This window comes from Mus musculus, chromosome 9, assembly GCF_000001635.26.
Source record: "Mus musculus strain C57BL/6J chromosome 9, GRCm38.p6 C57BL/6J".
Classification (NCBI taxonomy): Eukaryota; Metazoa; Chordata; class Mammalia; order Rodentia; family Muridae; genus Mus; species Mus musculus.
The window spans coordinates 45,446,992-45,466,335 of record NC_000075.6 but is presented as its reverse complement, the minus strand read 5'-3'; the positions used below and the strand labels follow the sequence as shown (position 1 = coordinate 45,466,335).

At 48.5% G+C, this 19,344-nt stretch overlaps 1 protein-coding gene across 3 annotated transcripts in view; it reads right to left on the bottom strand.

Moving 5' to 3' along the window:
• The window catches only part of Dscaml1 (DS cell adhesion molecule like 1), a 326,281-nt gene that overhangs the window by 287,378 nt on the left and 19,559 nt on the right, over positions 1-19,344 (bottom strand). For all 3 annotated transcript variants that reach the window (XM_017313109.1, XM_006509947.2, NM_001081270.2), the window contains exons 2-3: positions 18,354-18,671; positions 15,708-15,854 (exon numbers count right to left, since the gene is read on the bottom strand). In XM_017313109.1, coding sequence (XP_017168598.1) covers positions 15,708-15,810 — 103 coding nt within the window. In that variant the 5' untranslated portion in view covers positions 15,811-15,854; positions 18,354-18,671. The remainder of the gene's footprint in view (positions 1-15,707; positions 15,855-18,353; positions 18,672-19,344) is intronic.

The following is a 19,344-nucleotide window of genomic DNA, read 5'->3' as shown; positions in this document are numbered from 1 at the left end:
CTACTCGGTGGAAAATGAGGCCAAAGCCCTTATGCTATAATATAAAAAGATACTTCCTTTTAATATTTTTTGTTTTGAGACAGTCTTACTACACATTCCACGCTGACCTCAAACTCAAGATCTCCCTGCTTCAGTTTCCCAGGTACTGGGATTATAGTTATATATCACCATGTCCCACTAGCAGGGCGCTTCTTGAGACTTGGTCCCCAGGTCCAATCAAGGCTGCAAATGCCGTCTTTATACATCTGCCAAGGGACTAGATTCAGTGATTTTCAAGGCTCCTTCTAGACCTCACAAAGCAGGTTTACTGTCTGTATGTACCGATGGGGAACTGGGTGAGGGGAACAGAAATGGAGGAAGAGGCAGGAGCAATCACTCTTCTGGGGCAAACTGTAATAAAGGTAGGTACCTCTAGGAGCCAAAGCAAGACACCAGCTGGCAGTCCCTGGGCCTCTGCCTGGGAGACCCTCAGCTTTACAGATCCCAGGGCAGGCTCTAGGGACACTGAGGGTGGGGCAGGAGATCATTTTTCCCTCTCTGGTTTCCCTGTGTGTGCTCCCAGCTTTCTTTTGTAACATGATCTGGAAACTGGGAGTGGCCTATCCAAGGGCTTAATTATGAGTGTTTCTCCTGGCCTCCCATCTCCAAACCACTTTTTCTTGCCCAGATGGTCACTCAATGGTCTGTGTGCAACTGTTGATCACCTGTCCCCAGGATGAAGGGCTGCTAAGACCCTACCAGGCTCCTGGCTTTGGGAAAGCAGAGACTGCCAGGCCGTGCACCCCATCGCTCCTCCCAGTGTTCTTCATTTTCAGTGGCCTCACGCTGGGTCTCCAGGCTCTCATTAAAGAGAGAAACAGATTATGGTAGGTCCCACGGCAGACACAGTTCTTCTCCTCTCATATTTATACCACGTTTATTGCTGTTATTTAACAACTAATGCACACCAACCCTCTCCAAAGTGGCTCTGGAAGAGGAGTTAGGAAACAAGTGTCCACAGGACAGAGCTGGGCAGCTGGTGAGTGCACCGACCTCCCCTGCAAGGCCCCCTCTCCTCACATGCCCCAGGATCAGCCTTCTAGAACCTTGTACCCTGCCATCAAATAAACAGCTTTTCTTATGAAATATAACAAGCATGCTAAAAAAAAAGAATAAGCATATAAATAAAGTAAAAAGTCCTGTGGTTTTGTTTTGTTTTGTTTTGGCTCTGTTTTTTCTTCAGATCTTTTTTTTTTTTTTTTTTTTTTTTTAGAAGAAACCATTTAAGAAATAAGGCGTTCTGAAGGGCCGTTGTTTCTTTCCTGAGCCATCCCCTCTGCCTTGGAGGTAAGCATTGCTGAGTATGGTGTTTGTTGTCTCATACATGTTGTAATGCTGTCGCTGCATATGTGTCTACCCAGAAACACTATGGAGAACTGGCTAGCATGTTTTCCAACTTTATACAAATGGTGCCACACTGCTTCCCTGCTTCAGCAATTTGCTCTCCGCCCACCCCTCTCCCCGTTCGCCACTCTCCCCGCAACATGTCCAGCCTAGTGTGCAAAGTTCTGGATCCTTTGCTTCCCCTGCCACATAGCATTCATTGTATAGACTGAGCAGACCGCATTTATCCATCCTCACTGGTTTCCCGTGTCTTTGCTATCATGGGCATGGCTGTGGCTACTACATCCATCCAGTCTCTTTGTGACCATTTTGTGAAGATTTCTTAGCACACACATTAGAGCATGTCTCTTACTTTGTCTGTTACCCTGCTGCAGGGCACCAACTTGTCCCCACACTCCCAACACCCAGCATGACTCTGATGGAGTTTATTGAACTCCATGGAGCAGGAAGGGACAGAAGGGCTTCCCCTGAAAGTAGCATGCACAGAAAGGCCGTGCCATTGTTTAGAGAGGAAGTGGAAACCGGAACCTTCTACACGCTTTCTGATGACTTAGAGGTCAATATACTTAGAGATAGCACGTGAAGGAAGAAACTATGCCCAGGAGTGGGGATGAGGAGAAGAGATCTCGAGAGGTCACCACGTCTCCAGTGTGAGCTCTTACGCTAATCCCGGCCCTCACACTGCAGACCCCAAACCTGCGCATGCCCAGACTGAGGCCTGAGAGCTGGACCTCTACCCTGTAGACTGAAGCCCAGTGGCAGCCTGGGGACTAGTGTCCAGATCTGAGGCCTACTGCCTGAAGTCTTCTCTTCACCCACTGAAGATGGTCCGTCATGTGGAGGATCATGGAGCTGAGAACCAGGTGGCCCCCGTGGGATGCCTTGTGAGAGGAAATGCCTTCAGGAAATAGGCCCCAGGAGGACAAAGTTGGTGTCTTAGGGTGTGTACTGGCCCCTCCCCTTCTTTAAAGATTCAAAATTTGTTTGCATTAAGCAGTTCTTACAAGGCCTGCCCCACGGCAAGTCTTGTGTACATTATGGTATCCTCAAATCTCATGACTCTGAAGTTCCTTGTCTCCCACCCTGTCATCCCAACAGGGAGTCACCCTGTTGCTCCCAACATCAGGTAAAGTGTTTCCCGGAGCCTCAGTTACCCATCTAAAAAAAACATACCAAACGAGAACAACCTGAAAGGGTCTTAAGGAGGTGAACTCAGTTAGTACAAAGGACTGCTTTCTTTAGCCAGTCGTGGTCTACAGGTTGGCCAAGCACATCCCCATGAGTAATGGGCTTCCACCATAAGGAAACAGATGAGAAGTCCTGGGAACCATGAGGTCACACCTAAGCCAAAACCTGCAGAGGGTCTCACTCCAGCACAGAAGCTGCCCCTGGAGAAGTACAGGAGTCGCCAGGCCTTCAAGTGGCCATCTATCTGTAAATGAAGGGGAGGGACTTCTATGTTCCACAAACTCAATGGAAGAATCAAATTTAATGCATATCAAAGTATGGCATAGACTGTAAGAGCACAATAAAACCTAGCTTATTACCAAAAGTTAAGTGTCTTGACACCAAATCTTTTAGATTGTGGACAATATACACATACATACATACACATATACATATATACATATATATGCAAATAGTCATATATATATATCTCCAGGATGAGACCCAAGTCTAAATATTAAAACCACTTCCATTTCAAGCACAGCTTGTGACCATAACCCGAAGGTAATCTCACACAGTATTTTTTAGTGTGACTGTGTTTTGCTGAAATCCATAAAGAAAAAGAGATCAGGTGTAGACTTTTCTATTTGTGAGATCAATTTGGTAGTTGTTGAGCTATTTCCTCAGAACTGAACATTCCTTCCTTAGACTTGGGATACCAAGGGAAGCTCTGAAAACCTATGCTGTTCAGGGAGTTCGGAAAGCAAAAAGACTCAGGCGATTACATAAGCAGTGAACACTTCCTGTGGAGAGGAGACTTTTCAGTGGAGCTGCCTGCAAGTTGTGCCTGAAGCTCCAAGGGTACAACCTTTTTTGGTTTTGGTTTTGTTTTTTCTGAGTCATCACCAATGCTGGGATAGCTTTTGGGTGATACAGCTTGGCTTTGAGTCACTCATCCTCCTGTAGGCAACCTCATAAACTCATTGGTTCTCCAGACTTGGGTGGGATCATCCCTCGGTCTGTCACTGGTCAAGTGAACAGACATTTGTTCGTGTCTTCCCAGGAAAAATCACACAGCATTGCTGCTCAAGACTCGTCAGATCTGGGGTTATTTCAGAGGTCTAAATTTTTTTTATTAGGAGTACTATGGATTATGGGACCAAGAGGGGGCTGGAGCATGATGGGAATGAGCCCTGTAGAAGAAAGGCTAATGCTTGTCCTAACATCCCTAAGGATGCTTAGCAATAATCTCTGGGAAATTTAAAGGCAGACATGGACTCCAGGACCTGAGGCTGAAGACCATCTGCCTTTTTCTGGAAACACCACTGAACATTCCCACATAATTCATGATCTTCAGTGGCTCCCATTGCTCTTTAATGATACATGACTCATGTAGCGTTGATCCCACTCACCTTTGATCTTTCCTGAGCTCCAATCAAGGCAAACTGTTCCCTAAGCATGAACCATGCTGTATAGCTCCCCAGGAGCTGACTCCTATGGTCTCCTTTACCCGGAACCCAACTGCCAGTGAGAACCACACAGGGCCTTTAACAAGCAGAGGCTCGCCCCAGTGATCATCAATTGAGAATGATGATGATGTCGTTGATGATGATGTCGTTGTTGTTGTTGTTGTTGATGATGATGATGTTGTTGATGATGATGTTGATGATGATGATGTATGTGTGTGCATGCATGTGTGTGCATGTGTGTACATGTATAGAAACTGATGTTCTTGAAAGCCCCCCAGGTGACTCTATACGTGACATCCAGCAGGTCTGCAACTCCCCTCTGTAGGCGATCACCCTGCCCAGTGGATGTATTCTGTAGGATTCTTGGAAAAGGAGCTTTGTCTAAGCACTAGAGATGCCCCTAAGTCTGGACCAGTGGGGTCACCTACACCTTCATCACTTAGTCTTGGGTCAGGGACACCAGTGTCCTGAGCTTATCTTGTTTGTCAGACATTAAGGCCTTCAAAAACAAAATGAGTGCTCCCTACTGACCACCCATCCCTGCCCATGCTTCCATGTCTAATACACCCCATTAAACAAGGAGTCAAAGCTATCCATAAAATTCAGAACATTTAAAAATAAAGGGGGTGGGGTAGGAACTGCCCTTTTTGTTTGAGAGAAAAGACAAAGCCTTCACAGTCACCAAACTCATGAGGTGAGGGTTGCTCCGAGATACGGTGTGCCATGACGGGCCACCACGGTGTCTCCCTCAGGTCTCTGCTCTGGGAATTGCTAGAGCTCTAAGCAGGTAACAGAGTCTAAGGCTATGTATGTGTGAATGCTCACACATACATATTCAATATGTACAAATTATGTTGTGCGTACTATTTATACATGTGCATACATATCTATTTTAAGTTGAGTTTCTTGGGTGTGTGGGAAGAGGAATTCCCCCCACCCCTATCCCTTGGGGTCCTCAAGCAAAGACCCCTGGGATTCACTGTCTGCATAACACAGCATCTTGTACATAGGAAGTGCTCAAAAAAAAAAAACCCATTTGCTAGCTTAAATAATGAACTAAAAATTCAGTCAGCTGGTAGATTCTTAAGCCAACGCAGGGGAGGGAACTGACTCAACCTGGAACACCGCACAGCTCCGGCCTGCTATGTCCAGCCACACACAACACCAGGGAGGCCTCTTCTTTAGATGACGCCTTGTACTGATACACTCTGGGACACCTGGAGGCAAGCTCTTTCCTACACTGCAGCTCACTCAGGAAGATCTCAGTCATGTGCTCCCAGAAGGAAAACATTTGCTTCCAAGAGTCTCAGAGAGCCCACAGGACTGCCAGGCAAAGTCAACTCACACTATACCTAGTTGGCACCAAATGACCTGGGTAGTCACTGGACACACAGCCCCAGACCCACCCGTGCTCCCCCTCCATCCTCATGGCTCCTCACTTTCCCCTGTTCCCTCCTCCTCTGTGGCCTCTGTGTGGTTCTGACAGATTCTCCATCCTAAAGGCAGGGGTATGAGATGGGACTCTGCACCCAAGCCTCTGTGATTGAAGGGAGGGGAAGGCCTCAGATGTGAGAGGGATATATGTCCAGCTTAGAGCCCTTGGCCCTGGCACTGTGCCCCTTCTCTTCTCCACTTCCTTACATTTCACCAAAAGGCCGGTTGGCATCAGGGTTTGAGTACAGGTGACTGTCCGTGTTTGAACTCTTAGACCCCAGCCAGTGGCACTGTTGAGGAAGATTGTACAGCCTAGGTAGAGCCTAGCAGGAAGATGGGGATCACCAGGTGGGTATGTGTGTGTGGGGGAGAATGGATAGGGGTTGGAGTAAGGTCTTTATGGTTTATAGCCCTGTTCTTCTTCCTGTCTTCTCTGTCCACTGCTCAGTGAAGATATGAGCACTCACTCAGCCTTAGGCTCCGGTTGCTACAACCCGGACCCACCCGGGATCTGCCACCGTGCTTTCCCCTCTGCCACGTGCTCTACCTTCAGACTAAAAGCCAGCACAGATGCCTTCTCCCTTAAGTTGCCCTTTGCAGATTACAGCAATGAGAAAAGTAACTGACGGGAAGGGGGTGTTGTGCACAAGGCCTGGCAGGTCTCAAGGCACAGTCAGACGTCAGGGGGCCCACCCAAACAGGAGCACATGCCAGCGTGCTTCCTGCCTCTGCCACATTGTCAGCGCATTCCGCCAGTCTTATGCTTACAACCCTGAAGGTCACATGAGTCCCTGCAAATAGGTTCTTGTCCACCTAGATGTTCACACCTCTATGGTCACACGTGAGTGCTCCGTCTTCGTGATCTAACAGAGTTGCTGGACAGACAGAGAAATGAAGGCTTGGCGTAGTGGAGGGATGCGGCTGAAAGGCCTGCCTAAGGGCATGCTACCAGGAAGTGTCCCAGTGGACTCTGGTTTTGAGGCCTTCACCCCAGGAACTCTTGAGGCACCACCTGAGCACTTGGACAAATTCCTTGGGACTCCAGCTGTGGCCCAAGTGCTTGGTGCGCATGTCTGCCTAGCAGTCGGAGGTATCAATGTTCTACACAAGGAATGTCTATATGTAGAGGATGTATCTGCATGAAAAAATTATGGCATATATATGTAACATGGATTTTCCCGATACAAGAAAAAAATCTATGTAATTTCCCATCCTCAAAGCTGGAGAATGCAAAGCCCCACAAATCTAAAGGGCTAAAAGGCTTGCCCAGAACCTCATGGAAAGTGAGAGGTGGAGTGAGATTTGAACCCTGGTCTCTGAACCCTGACTCCCACATTCTTTACACTACAGCTTCATCCCATCATAAAGAGACTCCAAGCGAGCCCTGCTAGTTTTGGGGTACACAGGAACAGTGACTTCTTCATTCTAGCCACTGCAGGGCTAGGCAGCACAGCACACATTTCCCCTTTAAATCACCCCTTTTCCCACCAGACCAGAGGGCCAGCCACTGCCCTGGCTAAACCTCCTCTGATCATCAGACAACATTGGCTAAATGCCTACTGTGTGCTGATACGAATCAATGCATGCAGCCTTACAGATGCTGACCCCCCATCCCCCACTCTGGACCTCTCACCCTCCGCACTCATGACTTGGATGCCATCTCCACAGGGCCATGGCCGTGGCTCTCCCTATGGCAGAGACGGCTTATGGATACACCACAGAGTTCAAAATCACAGGCTTGGCAGGAAGTGGCATCTATACATAGCTCCATTCTTGCAAGCACTGTTGGCTCCTTCTGAATAAATGCTACCCTATATTAAATGCCAGGATTCGGCGAGCAAGGCTGCCTGTTTGCAATGCGATTGAGAACTGAAGGTAAGATTGATTCTGATGTGAGCACTGGCAAAGCAAATGGGTTTTTGAAAAACCCTATAATTTCCCTGCAACCCTTGACTTCACTAAACACACATTTTTAGACTGCAGCACAGTTAGGTAGGCATTAAACAAAAATGAGGTGGTCTAATGATGATTTATGTATAGGATAACCTTCTATAAAGAATTCTGCTCTGATTTCAGGGTAACTTACAGAGGTGCCAACTTAACCAAACAATGCTGCTTGTTCTGTGTCCACTGTCGCAGCGTGGTCCTGGGGCAAGGTGTTAGCCTGCAACGACCTTAAATCTGCTGAAATTCACCCAGTGGGTGCTCTGGAAATGCAGCGCCTGCCATGAACTAAGTGGAAAAGCAAAACACGACACATGCACACACCGCCAGAGGCGCCTGTGAACACGGACGTTTCTGCTTGACTGGGGAGCGGAGCTGATGGCTCTGGAACTAACCAACTGGCGAATGACTGCAGAGCAGGCTGCCTGCTGGGACATTGGAAGGAATCCTGGGGAGCCAAACCCGACAGGCACTGAGCCTAGAGAACTCCTGGGATAAAAGCTTCGAAACCAGAGTCCAGTCATGGTCTTCATGGCGGTATGACTTCAGGAAGGTCTTACAGCCCCACTCCTCCCCACCCCATGCCTCCATTCCCTTAAATCTCTGTTTCACACAGATGTGACAGGAAGGACTCCACAGTAGGATAGCTATAACCTGGCTTGATTTCTGCACTGAGAGCACTGCAGGAAGGGCTGTGCCAAACACAGTTGGTGAGGAAGCCCAAGAGGGAAGTCACACTGCACTGGGCACAGACTCTGGCTGAGGCCTGGGGCAGGTGTCTGACCTTCTGTGTCTCAGGCCCTTGAGTATGATGTGGGCAGTGAGAATCTGCTAGACAGGATGCATGTGGTGATGGGATGGCCTGGCCCAGGTAAAGTGCATATTCCAGATGAGTGCCAAAGCTGGACACTGTCTATTTACTTCTTATCCATTGTTGTTAATGTGGTTTTCCTTCAGTGTGGGTCATGGGACTAGGGAAACCGTGCCTTTGTGGGGTCTGAGGGTTTCCTTTGAATCTCCAACTTACAAAGTGTTAGATTTAAGGGTTTTCTTATCCTTGTTTTATTTTTGAGATAGAGTCCCAAGCAGCCAAGGCTAGACTCCTGATCCTTCAGTTCTCAACTCTCAAATGCCATGGGATATGTCATCACACCTGGGTTTTGGCAGAATCCATTTAAAGACTTCAGGAGATGGGACATCCTCTCTGTGCTTGGGGAAGGTTTCTATGACTACTTAAGTCCACTCTTCCCTTCTTCACCAACACAGATAGAAACAGAAGGGTCAGCTGCCTTCTCCTCTCAGCAGATGCCTTCAGGAAGGAAACAATGAGTCCTGGAAGGCCCTGGACAACCCTAGAGTCGTTGTCACAGGGAAAGAGCCTGGGCTTCAGGAACAAGGGTTTCAGGGTTGCCTGGTGGAAGCTGTGTGCTCTGCGGCAAATTGCCTGGTCTCCAGCGTTGTTTTCTTTAAATCTGCAGATGCAGGTCCTTTCCTCAGGAACTTACCAGGAGAATGAAACAAGATATCATGCAAATAACATGCAAATAGCTGCCACCAGGCCTACAGATGTGTGGTTTGGTATGCCCTCATTCTCTTCCCGCCACAAAAGTGGCTAAACCTAGCTATGTGCCCCACTCCCACCCCCACGCAGAATGGCACAATGACAGTTATAGAGCAAACAAAAGAACCCCAGAGTGTGTCGTAAACTGTTGTTCGGAAGGAATACTTATCCCTAAGCTAGACAGAGCACGCAAAGCAGACAGACCAGTGAAGGAGCTGACAGTCACTGTGTTGCAGCACACCTCCATAGGTTCCAAGTGTGCATCAGGTGATGGCCAAGCACAGGTGAATCAGAGATGCCTAACACCACATACCAGGCATTTGGTTTTTTCCCCCCACAATGACCAGATATAATCAGAGAATATTTAAGTTATAAAAAACAGGGTCTTGAGCATGTCTTTGTAACTTTCTCAAGACTGACAGACTCTCCAAGGTCCTGGCACATCCCGCCAGTGCTATCCATTTGCTGTGCAAGCTTAGGCAGGCCTTTCAACTCCTGCGTCTGAGGAGCCACAGTAGGCACTTCGTCCTCATTCGTCCCCACGCCCTCTCAGCATCCTGAATAGAGGCCTGGGTAAAGACATGTCCTAGAAGGGGCCACATCCTATAGGATGGGGTGACACAGGTTCTAAAACATCATTAATGACCCAAGCCAAGAACTGATAAAGCTAGTAGAGGTTGTTGAAAAGGGTCCCTGGGAGGAGGCCAGCCTGAGGGAGGAGGTCAGCCTGGGTGGTGATTAAATTCAGTCTTAGCAGGAATCAGAAAAGAGTGGCATTTGAAAATATTTTGAAAGGTGGTTAGAGTTCAGACAAAGAAAGTGGGAAGCTTGCAGTAAATAGTAAATAAATAAAATCCCCCATGAGCCATCGAAACTGTGTGTCCTAAACACGTGCAGCCAAGAAACAGGCCTGAGAGTGTAGGTCTAGGACTGAGACTCACACCAGTCACCCAGAAGGATCAGCTCTGGGAGCCAGGAGCCTCTCCAACCCTGGTGCCCTATAACTCCAGGTGCTCCGTATAACCTGCATATGGTCACTGAAAGGTTTCCTGAGGCCACCATCTCTCTTGTGTCTATGCCCACCTCTCCCAGCCTTCCAACTCAGGGGGAGACACATGGGGCTGAAGTAGCCTTAAAGTCAGCTTGAGTGAACTGTAACTCACAGAGCAAATCTGCATCCCAGAGCCAAAGCATGCATCTGTTTACCGCATTGGGTTCGTCCATCTCTAGGCAAAGGAGCTGAGGCAGGAGAGTTCAGGGCTCAGTTCCTAGAGCAGGGCTGTCTTTGTGTCCCCTACAGCCTTCATGTGAGAATGGTTACCCTCTTTACTGATCCCCTAGCTGGAAATCTGTTAGAAAGGCTAGAACTGGGTGGCTTGTAGCATGTCTCTGTCCCCAGGCAAGTGCAAGAGTCAGGGACAGACCCTCCCTCCTAGGTTGAGGTCCAAGGACAGAACAGATGATTTCTCCCAAGGAGCCTGCTCCAGAGAGGAAGTAAGAGGCAAGGTAAGTCAGATGATATTCTCTCTCTCTTTCTTCCCCTCCCCCCTCTCTCTGTCTCTCTGTCTCTCCCTCTATCTCTCTCTCTGTCTCTCTCTCTGTCTCTGACTCTCTCTGTCTCTCTCTCTGTCTCTCTCTGTCTCTGTCTGTCTGTCTGTCTGTCTGTCTGTCTCTCCCCCAGCCCCCAGCCCAATCAGCTGTGTGAGTCTGAGTAAGATGTTTAAGTTCCCTAGGCCTCAATATCTTCATTTATAAACCTGGGGTGGGGGGGATCATGATCTGTCTTAGAAGTGATTGTAAGGATTAGAGATAGAACACACGAGATGCCTAACCCAGAAAGGCATCTCCATGCATGATAGACATCGACTTAATCTCGTTATCTTTATCACTCTGTTGCAGTGCTATGCTGGTCCTGTGGATAAAATGCAGGGGGAAAAAATGTCGGCCACCCTCCTGTGCAGACAGAAATAATGGGAAGGCAGCCAAAGGAGCTGTAACATCTGCCACAGGCTTGTGGTACAGGCACATGGAAGGGGACACATGGGCACCAAGTTCCAGGGGAAAGGAAAAGAACCTTCTTAATATGAAGAGGGGGTGACTAGAGCCCATTAGACCAGGTAAACAAGACACTGTCTGATGAGAATCCTTGAAGCAAGAGCCCCTTTTAGAAAGATCCTTCCCCCAACAGATTCCCTTTGCCCTGCCCGCCCCCTCCCTCAAGATGCAAAGTCCCTGATATACCCGATGCTGGACCAAGGCCCAGTGACAGTCTAGCATCCAAGAGCCCTATCCACACTAGCAAGGCAGCTCAGCCAGGCTCGTCTTCCAGGGCAGCAGGGGATACATCTGGCTGGCATCTGAGCTGTGTCCAAAACTCCCCACTGGGGCTAAGAAAGTCAGTCAGGATGCTGGGGAAGAGCATGCTGGGAAACTCCCACAAGGAGCCTGCTTCGATATAATCAGGTCTGGTGGAAATTAAAAGCTATTAGGAACAGGGCCGGATTTATCTTTATATCCAATAACATGCATTGTAATGGTGATCATGCAGATGGGAAATTAAACCACATCTCGGCTTCACTGAAGGCCTTAATTCTGATCTGTGTTTGTACACTGTCCCTAGTCCTCTTATGCCCATTCTATATACACACACACATCACACACACACACACACACACCATACACACACATCATATACACACACCATACACATACACATTACACATACACCACACACAAACATATACACACACCACTTCACACCATACCATACACACACCACACACAGAGAGACACACACCACAGACACACATACCACACACCACACACACACACACACACACACACACACCATACCCCACCACAGCACACACACACACCACATAAACGCACACACCACATACACCACACACACACACAGACACATACACACACACACGGTAGATACTCTACGAGGGACGTTGGGGTAGGAATCCAGCAGGCCAAGGATTTTACATATACTTTAAGAAGGACAGATTCAAAGCCAACCCAAAGCTGGAGGCAGAAGAAGATGGGGAGGCAAGTGGAGACAGGAGCTGTCTCTCTCGCCTCTCCCAGGCTTAGAAATCATAACGAAAAGCTGGAAAGAGCTTTGGGGTCCATTCCAAGACAGCGTAGCTAGCCAGGAAGGGCAGCTTGTGAGCAAATACTCAGGTCCCAGAGCTTGTTTAGCTAACCGGCTCCTTCAGAAAGAGGCTCGGGAGGCTTGGCTCCCATTCTTCCTTCCCAGGCACACGCTTTCCCCAAGGAGGATGCTTTCTGAGACCTCAACCGGTCCACATCGGTCTGGTCTTCCTTTAGCTTTCCAGCACCTGTTCCTGCTGGTCCTGAAGCCTAGAACATTAGAGACTAGTCCCATGGATCTAAAGACTAAAGTTAATGTAGGTTCCTGCTCCAGATGCAGACGCTGATGCTTTCAGGCCAGAGTATTGACACCCCGACAGTGAGAGGCAGCACCTACTTACATACCTACATGTACAGTGTATGCACACTGGGTGCGCATGAACACGGGGGATAGAAAAGCCTTAAAAATTGTATACACTCTGCATTTTCCAAAATTAGAGCATGTACCTTGTGGCCACAATCTTGGTCCCCACCTATAGAGACCAAAAGCGCCTAAACCCCACTGTCTCTGGTTCCCCGGGGCTCCCCCAGGAACATATTAGAATCAATGCATTGGGAAGATACCTCCCTGGATATATGTATAAAATAGTTAGAGAAGGCTCTAGAATGATTATGGCTGGAACTGGAGGGCAAGGAAGGAGAGGAAAATTCTCCAAGACCAAAGGAAAGAAAGGCGGTCTCCCAAAGTTTAACACAGCCCCACAGATTAGCATCAAGGCCACTTCTCTGGTAATTATGCCCTTTGGGGCTACCAGCCTGGTCCTGACATCAAAGACAGCTCTGAAGCACCAACTACAAGGGGTGCCTGGGGGAGCTTGCTGCTTCCAGCTCCTGGGCACATAAACTACTTAAACTTCACTCCCCGCCTGCTCTAGTCTGGCTATCTGGTACCCACCAGCTTGTCCTCATGTCCCCATCCATCTGGGCTGTCTCCCCAAATCCCTCAGAATTATCAAACAGACATTCCTTCCCCACTCAACACTGGGTAAGTATGGAAGGCAATGTGTTAGGAGCTGAGGAGGCATGCAAAAAACAAACAAACAAACAAACAAAAACAAACAGCAACAAAATCCACTGATCTTATTCCTAGGAAACCCAGTGAGCTATCCAGGTCAGCTACACAGTAGAAATACACTCACCACAGCAGGAACCAATGGAAATAATGAAGGATGCTGTCTTCTACCTAAACAATGGCAGCTGCAACCCAGCACATCCTTAGAAGAACAGGCAACCTTCTGAACATTGCCTATTTTTATTTCAATCCTATAGACCCATTCTACAATCATAGGAAATGAGGCCCTATGAGTGTAGACAACACACCCAACTAGTAAGCAGTGTAGTGAGCTTCCATCCCAGACAGTCTGGTCCCAGATTCTAGGTTCTTAATTACGACCTGTGTCTGGGTCCACCAAAGCATCCCTTTAAAAACCAACAGTGAGTATCCCCCCTGCCCGCGCCCAGTATACATTTAAAGCTTCACGGTACTCAGAGAACCTGGGAATGTGTGTCTGTGAGTGTGTGTGGTGTGTGGTGTGTGTGTGTGTGTGTGTGTGTGTGTGTGTAGGGGAAGCGAGGGCTTGGGGAAAATCCTGCTTCGGTTTATGCCTTATCTGAGTAATAGGCATGTGATCTGGAAAAAGTTGGGTTCCTTCTTGGAGCCTCGGGTTTCTCTTCTGTAAAGCCGAAAGGGGAAAATACACTTCTGGGATTTTGTGAGGCTAAAATAAAATGATGTATGAAGGTGTCTTAGCCCAGTGCCAGGAAAGTAGTCAGTACTCAAAAAGTTTGAATAACATAATTATTATTTTAATGGACATAATGTTTCATCCATAAACCCACATTTTCTTATGGTCTTTAAATGCCTTAAACCAGACTTTGCTAGAAATACGGGAATCTCAGTGTCCATCATTTCGAAGGCTTCCCCAGAGATGTGCCAGCACATACCAGCCTGTGCTCCCAACTTCAGTTACCCATTTGGATCTTTGTATGTATATGCCATGTCTCATTTCCAACCTCCTTCCCAGCCTTGTGGGGTTCCTACAGATGCTCGCATAAGGCCCAAGGACTATGAGTGCCCACAGATCCATTTCCAAACCTGGATTCCTTCCTCTAAGAGACTTTCCTTCCAGATAGCTCCTATTAACTATTAAGAGTAGAAGGCATCTTTAAATAGCTTCAAGTCTATTCAACCATGCTGTTAACCTATCAGATAACAGGAAATCTTTTGGCCTGGCCATCTGCTTGGAATGGAAAGAAGGAAAGTAGTAAGAAAAGGCACACATTTTTGTCTTTTTTACAAAGCCCCTGCCATGCTAGCTACAAACACACGTAAGCGTAGGTCCCATCCCACTGTCCCTGTGTCCCTGTAACCATCTGAAGCTCTCTGGTCAGTGCTGAGACCCAGGCCTGCTCCCGAGAGATTTGGATTGTGTTGTTTCGAAGTATTCAAATCCTATGGTCACTGCTATTTCAAAGGTTTTGCTCACATCCCAGGGTGGAGGTTGTTCAGAAAGATGAAGAATCCAGTTCAATAACACATTCCTATAGAACAGTGGCTCTCAACCTTCCTAATGCTGCAACCCTTTAACACAGGTCCTCATGTTGTGGTGACCCTCCAACCATAAAGTTATTCTCATTGCTACTTCCTAACTATAATTTCGCTACTGTTATGAATGGTACTGTAAATATCTGTGGTTTCTGATGGCCTTAGGTGACCCCTTGGGAAGAGTCATTCAAACCCCAAAGAGGCCAAAACCCACAAGCTGAGAACCGCTCCCAAAGAGGCTTGTTATCTCCAACTGACGCTGAAAACCATAGAGCATTTCAGACAACTGGCCGGGGACCTTGGTGCCAATGGCCACTTGAAGAAACATTGGTCAGGGTGCTCCATTTTACCAAAGTTCTTCCTGTAAAGAACTTTCAATGAGGAAGGAAGACGATGGAGCCCCTGTAGTGTGGGGAAGGGGAAAGGCTGAGTATTGGAACTTCAAGGTTGAATAAGGACTTAAGAGATTCTTTTGTGAGGCTCTAAGACCTGTTCTCTGTTGGAAGGACAATTCCTAGGTGAGACTGAACCAGTGACAGGTTTCCAAGCCTGCAACATAGGACAAACCCCTTTCCAACATCAGTCACTGAAGAGTCTTAGGGCATTTCTGCCAATCCATGGCAAAGTAAAACTGTTGTATGCACACTTCCTTAGGCCTGGTTCCCCAAACCTCCAGTCTCATTACCCTAGTCACACACAGAGCACAAATGTACCCTGCCTTTCCTGACCACACTTCAAAGATGAGCTTGCCAAAGGCTCTCATAAAGCAGGGCAAGTTCAAAAGGAGCCCCAGGAATCAATGGCAGCCCCACCCTGTGTCTGTGGGAACTTCATAGCTAACACAGGCCTCAGCACACGAACTGCACCATCCCACACAGAGAAGATAGGATGGACACCAAAGGTGCCCATTTGCCAAGACTCCACGGAGCAGCAGCATATCAGTCCCTAAAGCCATTGCCACCACCATCTTGTTCAGATAATAGACCAATTCAGGCACCATTCACCACTGGGGCAGCTCTGTCAGCCACCACCCACGATTCCTTACCTGGAGTGATGGAGACCGTGTCTTTCTCCCAAGACACGACGCTAACGTATTCCTGCACTGAAGAGGGGATGAGGCACTTAAAGACAGCCACGTTGCCACGCATTGACCTTTGATCCTCCACCCGGACGGTGTAGGGTTCCCTGAAAACTGTGAGAAATTGAAAGAAGAGTGTCACACAGCCATGGTCGTGAGGAAAAGGGACATCAAGTAGGTTGGGCACAGTGATCATCGCTCGACAAAATAAAACCCAGATTTTACGAACTAACAACAGTGTGGGTCTATTTCAATGCATCCTGGGAAATGTACTTTAGATAATGAGCTCTCTTCGTGGGATTGGTGATACCCAGTGGGCCACAGAAAAGAATAATTCAGACGAGGGTTGTTGGAGACACAGATACAGTCCCTGTACCCTTACTACCTTTCTGTCCCTTTTGTTCTACCAGTCTTGGTCCTGATGTTAGGACCATCTAGAGTCTTTTTCTGCCTGCTCCCAGCCCTGTGTTCGTGTCTCATAGTGTCACCTGCAGCCACTTGTGTGTCATATCCTGCATGTAGACTGATCTTAAGAGTGGGATGAAAACCTCTATCTACTCCCATCTTCCTCAGCTTGGCCTCTGCCAGGGGCTCGCTCCTTCCTTCCACCCCGTTCTCTGTCAAGCAGAGCTGGAACATCTAGAGCCCCCAGTGCCTACAGACCTTGTCCCCAGAAGACACCTGGGCATCATGCCCTTCTGCTCTCCTTGCCATGGTTGCCAGGGCGACACCTAGGGCCCTGGCATCCTCCCCATAAGCAGTGCACCTGCAGCCTCTCTGGCATCATCAAGAGCCTCTTTAATTGCTTGTTTCCACTGGACCTGGCTCTCCCCAGGCCTTCATCCTTTCTCTTCTCCGGGCAAGAGGAAAGGAGGGAAGGGAAGAAAAGGGACAGGGGAGAGAAAGGCCATCAGGCTCCAGTCCAGTACTCCCATGGGTCTAGCAGCCTCCACACAATCTCACAAAGGAGCTTGAGGGAGCTGACCCCAAGGATACTGGAGGCCCAGGGTGAATTGTGTTAGGTTCTGGGAGGGAGGCAGCCAAGGAGGACATAAGAATACCAGTCAAGTAGGTCCTGATCCCCTCTGAGCTGCATGGCAGTGCTGGGTTACAGGTAAGTTGACCTTTGAACCTCAATTTCCCTATCTGTTGAACCCAATGCAAAAAAGCCAGGCATGTAGAAAAAACTATTTTGACTTAGCCTCATCATCAGTAAGAAACCTTTGTAGACTTACAGAGAAGGCTGATTCTAACTCATGGAGAGGCATGTAGCTGGAGATACAGTGACCTTACCCCTGGCCCAGGGCTCCTAGTTATGGAGACTAGAACAGGACTTAAATCCAGGCTTCAAGCTCCATACTTGGGGTTATACTTAGGGCCAAGCAATGTAGAGGACCTGCTGCCAAGAAGACACCCTCAGGAGCATGGGAGAGAAGGCCCCTGCCTCAGCATCTATGCCAACCCTTGACTCCCAGGGCACAGGCATGGCTTAACCCTCACCCTTCCACAGCTCTGGGCCTAGATACTTGCAGTCTTGTTCCTGTGAGAGAAAGTCTGTGGTGGGAGATCAAAATCCAGAGCTCTAAAGGGTCTGTCACTAGGCCTGCTGGCCTTCCCAGAAACTGCCCACCTGAGCCTGTCCAACACAGCTGCAGGACAAATGGTACACTAGAGCTGTGTGGTAGGCTGGTCTCTTGCATCCAGATGCCCTTGTAAGAAAGCCACCAGCCACAGCTCTATTTGAGGCACTTCCTGTCTCTATCAGAAGTATAGTGTGTTGTGATGTCCTAGTTATAAAGAGTCGAGCCAAGCCTGTCAGTTACTTCCAGACCCGACTGACAGAGCTCAGCCTTTTCCTTTTCTCCCCTGCTCCCCTCCCCTTAAAGACTCTCGCTGCTATGGTCCTCCATCATGAAATACACTGAAATAGCAGTTCTCTGAGCTTGCAGTGCTCAAAAGTTCAATAGCACATGGCCTCGTTATGTGGTGAAATACTATACATCGGTGATAATGTGCACCCTTCTACCACACACGGCAGTGAGAACAAATCCCATGATGAGAATGGCGAACTGAAGATCCCAGAAAGGGCCGAACACAGGCCACCATCTTCTATAAAGCATAGACAAGGCAAAACATCCACATTATCCAAGCCAGAACATGGCTATCCTGAGAACAGAGACCACAGAAAGCAGAGGGAGACTTCTGGGGTGCTGTGAGTGTATCTCTGTGCTGGGTATTAATTGAACCATATGGAAATTGCTTCAGTTACATGTAATAATGTGCACTTTTCTTGATATGGTTCAGGAAAAGGGGGGGGGGGGGCTTTAGAAAATGAAGCTCAAGCAACATTTTCCTCTTTCAATGGTGAGCTCTGTCTCACTCAACCTACGTGCATTGCTGTGAGGTAGATCCTCACTTTAAGAATGTGCACATGCTGTGCCCGCTCTGTCCAAGCACACACAGTAGGTGGCCAAGCTGTTCCCAAGTATATGTTTCCTTCAAGCTCTCATGCACACACCACATCCATGCCCTCGCAGGGCCAGCCTGCCTACCCCATTCTGTGTTTGCACCTCACAGGGAGCCCTGTCAGGGTGCAGGTGTCTGGCCCCTCACCTGCTTTGATGCGAATGTTAGGGCTCCGGATCTTGCCGGCTGCGTTCTCTGCAGTGCAGAAATAGTCATTGTCGTGGATAAAGCTATTGAAGGCGGAGGGGGAGAAAGGGAAGAGCTGCAGAGTCCCGTTGGCATGCACGTGCCGGATGTGTGGCACATCGTAGATGTCGTCCCCCGTGGCCAGGTACCATCGGAGAGCCGCACTGGGGGATCCAGCTGCCGGGCAGGGCACCACCACACCCACAGAACTGGAGAAGGTCACGTGCTGCAGGGAGTCATTTACAAAGTAGAGGCTGGTGCCGACATCCTCGGGGCGGGCTGCAGGGGAGTCAGAGAGAGACTTGGTTAGTGTCTCTGCAGGAGAAGCATTCAGGGAAGCCTCGCTGGCTGACACTGGATTCATCCAGCCTTCGAGTGTCACCCAGTCAATATGCACTTAGTGAGCACTATTTTATTTGCCAGGCAGAGAAGAGAGGGGACACTTCCTGGCCTATAGGCCTTTCTAGGTTTGTTGGTACAGGAATGGCAGAAGTCAAAAGTCTCATTTACTGTGTGAAACCAAGTCCAGGCAGAAAGGCTGCTGCAGTCCCTGTTGCATGAAGGGTCCCAAGTCACCATCTACTGTGGTGATTCTCATATCAGAGGAGACATAGGTACCTAGAGCTGAGCTCAGCACCTACTCTTTTCAGCCTGACTCCCAACTCTCCCTTTAACTCATTTCATAGCCCCAAGGGGCAGGCTCTCTCTCTCTCTCTCTCTCTCTCTCTCTCTCTCTCTCTCTCTCCCCTCCCCCCTCCTCCCTCTCCTCTCTTCCTCCTCTGTCTCTGTATGTATTTTTAAAGTATTTATTTTATTTTATATAGACAACTGGTTTGCCTATGAGTATATATGTGTATCACATGCCCGTGTAGCGCCGCTCACAGAGGCCAGAAGGGCATCAGATCTCCCGGTAACTAGAGTTACAGATGGTTGTGAGTCACCATGTGGATTC